The sequence below is a fragment of the Etheostoma spectabile genome, chromosome 6 (assembly GCF_008692095.1).
Source record: "Etheostoma spectabile isolate EspeVRDwgs_2016 chromosome 6, UIUC_Espe_1.0, whole genome shotgun sequence".
Lineage (NCBI taxonomy): Eukaryota > Metazoa > Chordata > Actinopteri > Perciformes > Percidae > Etheostoma > Etheostoma spectabile.
The window spans coordinates 14864521-14875547 of record NC_045738.1 but is presented as its reverse complement, the minus strand read 5'-3'; the positions used below and the strand labels follow the sequence as shown (position 1 = coordinate 14875547).

The 11027-nt window shown below is 38.9% G+C and overlaps 1 protein-coding gene across 2 annotated transcripts in view; it reads left to right on the top strand.

Moving 5' to 3' along the window:
- Nucleotides 1-11027, top strand: part of LOC116690453 (mannosyl-oligosaccharide 1,2-alpha-mannosidase IA) — a 197550-nt gene that overhangs the window by 85602 nt on the left and 100921 nt on the right. For both annotated transcript variants that reach the window (XM_032517443.1, XM_032517444.1), the window contains exon 2: nucleotides 5563-5659. In XM_032517443.1, coding sequence (XP_032373334.1) covers nucleotides 5563-5659 — 97 coding nt within the window. The remainder of the gene's footprint in view (nucleotides 1-5562; nucleotides 5660-11027) is intronic.

Genomic DNA, 11027 nt, shown 5'->3' with positions numbered 1-11027 from the left:
GAAGGCAAGGGCCCCCACTGAGATAGTTGTACCCTCCTATGGTGCCATTTCCTCTGGGAGTGCTACAGTCTACACTAGACTAGTTGATTTTCAGTATTGGAAAGCATAGCTCGTCCAGACAATTTTGAGAGTAGACATGTTTTTTGTATAGTTTTGGGGGATTTAAAAAGAGCAACACATTTTTTTTTTTCTTTAAAGAGGAGAAGGAAAGGTAATAATTGCTGCAGTTTTAGGATTTTCCAGGCTCCGCCTCTGTTTGTGTTGTTGCAACCGCTTGTGTCACTTTTAAGATCTGGTTGATGATGCGTGACTATCCTTGATCACATGATCAGCAGTGCAGGACTTTTGACCTACGGTTTTGGATAGGCACGTCGTATCTCTGTTCAGTCCCTGGTTCATTTTAATCACTGGCTCTGTGTTCACTTATTGATCTCCTTTGCCCAACAACCAGCCAATTACTTTAAACAAAGAATTGTCAGTGTCCTGTCAGATCATGTCTGCTTTATGGGCCCCTGGAAATAAATCATTCATCCATTCACTCTCTTGGAGAAGCAGCGTTGGGGGCGGCATGCTCAGCCGTGGCTGCGGGTATTGATTAGTACTGTGTGTGTTGTGTGCTATGATGATGGGTTGTTACATCAGCAGTCCTACAGGGTTTGTGATCCCGGTCCTCCCACACTTTGACCCTGTGCAGCGCACAACAGCAGGGATGTGAAAACACAATGCCAGATATCTGTGGGCTCTTTCATTGGAATGACACAGCTTCTGTGTGTAGCAGGAAGCTGAGTTACGGAGTGCGGGTTTGACCGTGCCTACATTTTGGCATGAAAACAAAGCTTTTCCTTGTGCAGGTCTTCAAAAGTCTTAAAACGCATTGCATTTAGTTTACTAAACCTTTTAAAAGTATTTTTAATACCAAGGGTGTTTTCTTATTAGGTACATTGTTTGCTTCATTCCGTGCCTGAGAATGATTTCGTCAAAAAGAAACTAAATTACGTAATCATTTTCATTTGATTAATCCACATAATTATATCCTACTTATATTGGTCAAGGTTGCCTTTATTTGATTAACTATATCATTCGGAATTATTTTCATATCCTGCTGGGAAGTACTGGAAATAAAAAGTTGAATAATGATACATAATTCTAGGCCTACTAATTATCCATTCATACTTTGGCCAGTATGATCATGAAGCGGGTATTAAATTGCAATCTGTGTGGTAATAAATAGGTCTTAAATTTAACTTGGGAAATCGTGGGAAATCTCTTTGTCAGGATATTCTTTGTAATAAGTTAGTTAGCAATCCTAAAAACTAATTTTTTCATTATGATTATCTGTTTATTGTTTTGATAAAACCTCATAAAAAAAGTGACAAATGCCCATCATAATTTCCCAATGCCAGCTGCATTAAATCCTTTCTTTTAGCGTCGTTTAGAGTCACGTCTTTGCTGAAAAATGCTGCCATTTTATATTCTCCATGCCTTCAGTCATGCAGTTTGAGCAAACCATCTGCCTGTTTTCTACTTTCACCAACATTTATTTAATGACGGTTGTAAAGTCCTGCTTCCCTCGCAGGTACCATCATGCCATTTGATCATTTCTGCTTAGACCGTATGTCGTACAGTCTGTAATTTCTTCCAACTAAACACAGAGGGACACAGAGTTCTAACATTTTCCAAATACCACTATTTGTGAACTTTTTTTCTTATCCTTTTGTTTTTTTTTGCTTTGAAGCTGTGAACGAGTAAATGAGCGAGGCAGGATGGCAAAAAAAATGTAGCAAGTTTAAAATATAACCTGAGACGTTTGCTGGTTTTTATTCTGGATGGGCAATCAGACTGGCACCAGGTATTTTTGTTCTTCCAACACTTTCCATAGAAAATAGTTGCTTTGTTTCATTTTGTGGACGTATTTCCACAAAAAGAGTTATTGGTGGCATTCCCTTTAATCATATTGTGTGCTTGTTTTTCACATTCCGTGAGCTTGCTGCTGCATACATTATTAGTATTTACAAAGTAAATAGAAAAAAAACACTGTTTAAATGCTGCTTTCTCAGATTTCATACCATACTCTAGATTTGAAAAACAAACAAAAAATGACCCTAATGTGTTGTTTCTTCTGTTCTGTGAATGTTTTTTTTTTTTAGTACATAGTGCTTTAGTGTATTGCGGACCAAATGCCAGATCACAAATGAAACTGGCACAAAAGGCTTCAAAATAATTTATTTTGGCATACAATGCACCTGTAACACATCTCAGCTCCCTGACCCTGTAGTTGCTGTTTTCATACATTTATTTGTTTTAGTGTGAGAAATGGTTGGAGCTCTGAATTCCACACAAACATGCTTTTTTAGGGTGAAAGGATTTTCAGCTGGAAGCCATGTCAGAGGTAATCGGATTCATGCTGTCTATTTCTCACAGGCTTATTCCAGCCCACCTCAGGAGAGCCAGGAGTCTCATGTAGTTTTGGTAATACAAATGACATTGTGTTACCTAATACCTAATCAAATCCATGACTATCTGTCCAGCTTTCGACAGATTGCACTCTATTTGTTTGATCGTGCCGAAGACAATTGAATTTCATGAGCATGGTGTTGTTATTATTGAAAGCACCTCAGTTGAGTATACTTGTATACTTGCAGCTGGAATTAGTTTTCAATTTATTTCAAGGCTATACACAGAATGCGTTGTTCTCATGCACATACATCATGGTGTCCCTTTGAAGAAACTGTTTTTTTTGTTTCTTTTAAAAATAAATCCACCTGCTCATCATCAGGAAATACAGCTTACGTGACTACTGCTCTGTTGTCATACATCAGACATCAACGCAAACTAGAAAATATAAACAACCAAGAAGCGTGTTTTCATCATCCTACCATTAGTTATTTTTAGTTATTTATGAGTTCTCACTAACATAATATAATTTCTTTTAATTGTCACAGAACAGAGGAACATCAAAATATATTAAAGTTCTGATAAACAAAATGCATAAAAATACAAACTTAAGATATGAAACTTAAAGTCCTTTGAACAAAAACACATTAACAAAAAGAAATTAGTGGAACAGGGACGCTCATAACATGGTTGACAGTCCATTTTTATTTTTTAAATATTCATTTATCAGAATCATTTATTTGTCATTTATAAATTATATATATATATATATATATATATATATATATAAATGCCAATACCGATAAATCAGGAAATGCCTAATACCGGCCCGACATTCATGGCCCCCAGAGGGCAAGTCTTAAAGGGGAACTATGCCGCTTTTTTTTAGCTTAATTTTCTTGAACAGCTTCGGAGGCATTGGAATGGTTATATGACTTATTTTGAGTTGAATGGTAAGGGTGTGACGAGATCTCGTTTTACGAGATCTCGCGAGGATTAAAACATGACGAGATTTCTCGTCGAGGTGAAAAGTTGTCTCGTGAGGCGATGTGATGTCAGCGTGATGGAGCGTGAAATTACAATTGAAGATCCCCCTGCACTTCTAAATCCTTTGTGTGGCAACATTTTGGTTTTTTGTTGTTGTTTGCACAGTTTTGAGAGAGCAGTACTTTGGTTATTGAACATACTGTGCATTTAAAAGTTTATTTTTCTGTTATTACACATTCATTTTATTTATACTGTTTATTTTTTTATGTTCGGTTTGTGGAAAGGAGTTAGATTTCTCGTGTGAAATTGTACAGGGCAGAAGCCAGTTGGTAGGTTTATACAAAACATTTTGCAGTGTTTGCACGTCCTTTGCAAAAAAAGTTAAAAACATTCATCATTATAGTTGATTTCAAAATGCACCTAAATGTTTTGCATTTTGTGATTTTTCAGTTGAATAAAAAAACTATTTTCCATTCATATATTTCATCGAGGATTTCTTTAATTTTTTTTTAAATCTCGTCTCGTCCGTTCTCGTGACCCAATCTCGTGATGTGTCTCGTCTCGTGGAGTAAGCGTCTCGTCACACCCCTATTGAATGGTGATCGTCTCACGTCCACCTTAGCGCCTGTGAGCGGACAAAACACCCTTGCAACTTTGGCCGGCGAGTCGCCGGACTCGGCAACAGGAAGTATCGTGTGAAATCAGGTCTCGCGATATAACGAATTGCTTCACGGCACTGCACACATACGCCCATTCAGGAACCAGCTAACAAGGTAGCAATGGCGTTTATCTGAGTTTTGTCCGAGTTTTTCACACTATCGTCATGGCTGAGTCGGCAAAAAAGAAACATAGGAGAGCATTGTCGGAGGGGTGGCCTCTTACTCACCTAGTAAGAGCGTGTCCTGCAGCGGCCCGAGTTTGAATCGGACCTGCGGCCCTTCGCTGCGTGTAATCCCCCATCTCTCATGTCTATCCTCTGTCAATAAAGGGAAAACCCCCCAAAAATAATCTTTAAAAAATAAGGAAAGCATTGTCAGAGGAACGGAGAAAGAGGAAACGGCAGATTGACCGAGCCAGGAGTCAGACACAAGTAAACATAGGAGCTGCCAAAGATCTATTCCGAAGCTGTAGGGGAAGCTCTATAGAGAAACCTGCAAGAAAAAACAGAAATGGTCAAAACTGCACAGCGCCGGTTAATGCCTTTGGTGATTATGTTCCCTTCAGGATGAATTGAGAAAGAAAGATTTAGTGATCCCATGACTTTTAATCCAGCACCATCATCAGGTCAAACTCTTCATTTATCCAGAACTTTGGTTCATGATGAAATACCTGCATAATTAATGGCATTGCCACGAGCCTTGGTTGTACTTTGTATTTAGTTGTAAGTGGCAAATGTTGTAGCATGCCATCAAGCTAAACTTAGGTGGTGAACATGTCAAACATTACACCAGTGAAACACCAGTCTGGTTGCATTGTTATTGTCTATATATTCTTTTGCTTTGTGATGTCTATTTGCCTGATGAAGATCTCTGATAGACTGAAATGTTGTTCTGTAAGATAAAATATAATCAGCTGGGAGCTATCAGTATAGGGTGAAGATTCTTGTCCTACTTTTACTTTCAATTATTTTTTTGATCATGCGCCTGTGTGCGCTGTGTTTGTGAAATTATTTGATTAATAAAAACCAACTCTCTCTTACAGTACATGCTTCTGAGCTAATTGTAACTATCACTGCAGGCAGAGATGCGTCACTCAACTTTGGGCTTTTCTCCTGAAATTACTTCCCTGTCTCGCTTTCTCTGTTTTGGTGGATCAAAGACCGTTCCCTTCTTCACATCACATCCACTTCATTTTTATTTCAGTAGCATTTGGGGAGGAGCACAGAGCATCAACTCAGAAATACTTTCTCCTCCAAGATGCGTTCTTATATATTAAACCTGCTTTTCATCTACTGACATTATTCAATTTTCAATTTAGAAGGAGAAGCTGTAGGGGAAATGTCAACCGTATTGTTGAGCGGTGGGGTTTAATGTGTTAATTGCATGCCTGTCCTTAATCCTGTCTGATCAACAAGCTATCAATCTCTTTGCCTTTGAGCAATACCAATTTAATTACGTCTGGGTCTGGAGGTGTGCTGCTTTGCTGTCAGTCCGTTGACCGGTGTCTCTGTTTATGTTGCAGATGATGAAGTTTGCCTGGGACAACTACAAGCGCTACGCCTGGGGCAAGAATGAGCTGCGGCCTTTGACAAGAAACGGACATATTGGCAACATGTTTGGTGAGTGTCAACGTTTTGCTCGAGGCTCAAAAGGCCAGAAAGGTCACGTAGCTTTCTTTCCCCCAAAACCTGTTCACCTTTTTTTCTGGAAAGGTTTTATGCCCAAAACTGGACAAAGAAAGACTAAAACTAAAAAAGGGATATATTTTCATTATGTTGCTTATGTGGAAGAATTAGTTGCTGAACATTTTAATTATTTTAGGTGAATGGTCTGAATGAGATTTAATGAATGCTCCAGTAGATTGTGATCAGCTTTTTTTGAGACGCTTTCATCAATCAAGACTGACAGCGATGGTTTAACTAGCAGTTGAAAAGAGGAAAAACGTAACACCAAAAGTTGAAACAAACTGGATTTTTCTATTCGGTTCACAAAACAAATCATAATGAATAAAGTAATTGAAAGAAGCTTCTATTCTTTACCAGTTTTGAGCTGTCAGTTGCAAAGGTAACAGGTCGCATCTGTTCACGCCTCAATGAGCTTCTGTCACCATATCTTCATTACCTTTCACTCAGCACTCAGCCTCACATCCTCACACCACCAGGGGTGTCTCGGTCTCCAACAGCCTCTAATTGGAGCCAGATCTGCAGGGGGCATCGGGCCCTCTCATTGGAGCATATCAGTCAGTTCACACTGCTGAGCCAGAGAGATATTCCTTAAAGAAGCCTTTTAATAAAAGGCGGATCAGTTTTGAATAAGACATGGACGGGTACGGTCTTCCATACAGGAAGTCTCTGTAGGGACTCTGGATTTTTAATGTGATGATGCAACCTCTCTTTGCTGCTCTCATTCCCCCGAGATGGCCAAGTTCCAAGTTAAGAGGAATGCCTTTGAAGCACTGTCATTAAATCATGTGATAGGTGTTATATTTCAAAGCAAACAATCCAGATGTATTTTCTGATGAAATCCACCAAAAAGATCACACACAAGTTAAAAGCAGCTTTTTTTTTTTTTTTTTTTTAATCTGACCAACACACTGCTCAATTCAATGAGTAGGCTGTGTTCAGCTAGAACGCATTTGTGAAGTGCATTTTTGGTGATAAAAGGATTTATAAGTGAATCCATTTGTTCACCCGTCCCTGAAAGTTAGATACAGTACATGTACAAAGAATAAGGTGATACAAACCTCACCATATGCCAGTAAAAGTGAGTGAGGTTTTGAAGTAAGCTGTTGATGAGTTAGAGTTGAAGCAATAAGAGGAGTTGATGGTGGTGAGTTCAAAGTGGCTTTGAAGCATTCAGTGCGTATGAAGCCCAGGAGTGCTCACAGAAAGAAACAAATAAATATCAAATACATTTTACCGTTTCAGTGGCAAAAGAGGATTTTGTGTCAAGGCATCTTCTACTTCTGTACACCACTTGCAATGCAACGCGTCATTAGGAAGGAATCACAGCCAAGGACACGAAAAACTAACTGACTGTACTGTTGTCAATACTAAAACTTGGAATGATAGATGCTGATAGTCCATTTCTGTAATTTCTTTTGTGTTAAAGCTGCATTAGGCAATCTCTGACTGCTGGAGGGCAGAAAGTAGACTCCAAACGGACTTACAGATATGAGCCTTGATATCGTCTTATTAAATTGTGATGGTAAGCGCATTAGCTACGATCACTATATATTACTGTAAGATCCTGTACAAACGGAGCAATGTCAGCATCTCGTTGGTGCTCGTTCTCACAAGCTAGCCAGCTCGTGTTTCAGCTGCTTTGGTCCACTTAAGCTGGATTTGTCCAAGACACTGGGGGTCTTGCCCTACTGTATGCACCTGCTCAAGGTTTTATTATTCATAGCTCAGCATCTGATTTTTATTCATTGTTATTATGACTACTACTCTAGATACCTGTATTGTACAAGATCAAGCCGTATCACGTTTTAATGACGTTTCCCACAGCAGTGATGGAGTACTCGAGTCCTGGACTTGGACTCAAGTCCGACCTGAGTCTCTATTCTCTGGACTATTGACTTGACTTGAACTCGCAGACTGATGAATTGTACTTTGACTCAAGGATATATAAAATCGGACTTGAGCTTTCATGAAAAAGTACTCAGCCGTTGGACAAAGTTTCTGACTTAATAGGTTATAAAGATTTGATAAAAGATATTACACTTTTCCTGTTTTGGGCGGCAAGACCAGCCAGGAAGCACCTGGGGAGATGTTCCATTCATGGCATTTCGCATGAGAGGAACCTTTTTGACCCTATGCAAATATAAAAAAAAATGTACTTGATGAAGCATCAAAGCTCTCACACAATATCCCAGACCAAAAGGTTTTCTTTGCTAAGAGAGAGATTCTATGTCTATTTTGTTTGTGCATCAGGCCTGAAATTTCATCATTTTAGTTACAAGGCCACTTGGCCTTTGGTGTTTTAAATTTCTGACAGGCATAAAGGCCAGTCTGAGGAGGCATGGCAGCCATGGCCGTGGTGGCTGCCGTGAAATTCCAGCCCTGGTGTGCATGCATGTGTGTTATTAATCAATTTGTAACAGAACACCAGAGTGTTGGGGAAGGAGAACAACTTCATGGATATTCCCATATGCGCGCGTGTGTGTTATATACAGTATTGTACTAAGAATGCTTACAAAAACATAAATAATGATTGTTTATTTTTATCAATTTACAAAATGCAGTAGGCGTGCACGATATTGGTAAAAATCTGACATTGCCATATTTTTTTCCCCTGCGATATATGTTGCAATATGAAAAACAAAAAAGGAACTTTTAACTTTAAAAGATTACATAAATAGCTCTATAAATCGTTCTCGACTACCACGGTGATTTTGTAGGCGAGTGCATCTACATAGAAGATAAAAATTAAAAAGGATTTCTTATTTGAACCATTCTTTGTTAAACTTTAATGCTTTACAAACGCCAAAGGGCGGCTCCGGACCATAACATTAGTTGGGACGGACAAACCCCTTGTTCCTTTAGGCTAACTATATTAGCTTTAGCCTGGCTGGTAGCAGCTTTCTGCGGGGGAAAATGGCCGGGAGACATTGTGATTATGTTGCATTAATCAGGTGATTTAGTTTGTATTTGCAGTGAACATAAAACACTGACTACTGTCGCTTCACTGACTACCCATTTAAAACCATGCGCATCACTGTGTCAGCGGCAGCTGTTGCCTACGGTACTTTTCTAGACACGGAGAGCCTCACTTCCCATAACAAAGCCCATCGGACTAAAGTCACATACACACGCTTCCCACGTGGCTACCTGTCTTAAAGGGGAAGGGTCGGACGGTAATAATCATGTTAAAGGAGAACGGTGAAAGTTTACTTTTCTATCAAGCAGCAAAAAAACATTAGCATCGACATCGCAATGTCCTGCAATGTGACTATCGTGCTTGCGCACATCGCAATGTCAATGCTAAAACACAATATCATTTAGCCCTAATGAATAATAAAATACTACCCCTTGCCTTCAAACGAGCATCAATTCTTATAGGCACACTTGCATAAAGTCAGGCAACGTTAAGGATCGTAGACACAGTCTTGGAAAAACCTACCAGCCGACTTCATTCAAAAACTTGGTGCAAGTGTACCTAGAAGATCGGATGATGTCTTGAAGGCAAAGGGGTGGTCACACCAAATATTGATTTGATTTAGATTCCTCTTCCGTTCATTCACTGCATTTTGTTAATTGATGAAAATAAACTTAACACTTCAATTTTTCCATTTTCATACTTGCCTAAAATTTGTGTGTGTGTGTGTGTGTGTGTGTGTCTGTGTGTGTGTGTGTCTGTGTGTGTTTATATACAGTATGTATATATATATATAAAATTCCACTCTGTGTAACTCTGCCACCATTTTCAGCTCTCAACTATCCTTGTTTGTTACAAAGTGTACTATATACAGTATGAGTCAAAGGAAGAGGAAGAGAGAAAGGGCATCATGCTAGCGAGTAAATGTCACATTGCGAAGGGTGGCGCGTGAAGCCACGTATGAAATTGGATGCTGTGTTCTTAAATTTAATCTCCAGAGTAAACAGAAATGTGACAAGATTGGATCTACAGTAAGCATTTGCGTCACAAGCTTGTCAATATGCTGCGAGTCACCAGAACATCCCTTCTGCTCTGCACTCAAAGAAGCACAACACACACCACAGAAAGGCGGAGAGAGATGTTCTCCTTTGCTGTACCTCACGCACTCCTTCTCTGGCACACTTTCACTTTACAGTAATCTTCTTTTCAAGCCATTTTTCCTTTCTATTTTCACTGTAATCTCTCTCTCCTTTCCTTTGTCATGACCCTCAAGGCTGAAAGCAGCTCTCTCTTCATTCTTTCTTCTAAACCAAAGTTGGTTCGCTCATTTCCCTTTTGTCATTTGAAATACAGTATGTCTTTAAAGCTTATTAAAAGTTTCTAGTAGCTCAGGGCAATTAGAAAGAGAAAACTGGGCTATTCACAATACTTTCAGCAATTATGCCTTGTTGTATGGGAGTTCTCACACAGTGAAGACTAGAAATTCATGGAAAAGTGAAAATATGCACATTCATGTTCTCTTTTTTCCTTAAGAAAAGCATCTTTTCGATAGCTAAGCATTATGTTAATATATTTAAAAAAAAAGAAAAGAAAAGGAGTGTTAAAGTACTGCTCTAGCAAACCTTAAATATGAGAGATTAATTAATGGGTTTGCCGATTGGTTAAATATCAGAGATCTCCACCATGTTTGCTGTTCCCCTTTGATTATATATATACTTCATGTCTGAATGGAGCATTAAAAAATGAAGGAGGGCAAAGTGATGACAACAAGGTCAGATTCTAGTGTGGTGTGACCAATGACTATATTTGTTGCATTAACTTTGTCGCCAGCTTCACAAATCATCAATGGTTTTGATAAAATATGATGGAAAAACATAATCTCAACGCCACATATGAACAGCTGTAAGTAATATGTATTCTTTTTTGAAAGATTACACAGAAATGTGTGAATGCTGATGGAATGGGTAATAAGTTAGGTAGCTGGGTTTATGCAGTACTTTGTTTTCTATTAATACATTCTACCAGTATATTCATACTTAAAGCTTAGAGGTAAAATAAACTGTGACCCAGACGGATATTGTCTTTGCATAGTTTGGTATTTACTATTTCATATTTACATGTCTTAATAACTTTAAGGATTAGCTGTAATATGTGGTGCTGATATTATCAGCAGCTCCCAGCGTGACTGACGTAAATCACTGAAGAAGGTCAATTGGATGAGCTGCAGGATGCCTTGCGTGCCGGTATTGACTTTGAGCAATAATAAATCTCCAAGCAGGAGGCGCTTACTGGTATTAAAGCTGAAATGGTTTTGTCAAATCACTGTAACTTTATGGGTCAAAATGTGGCTGTGGAAGGGTTTAAATTGCAGTCATCAAACCTGCAATA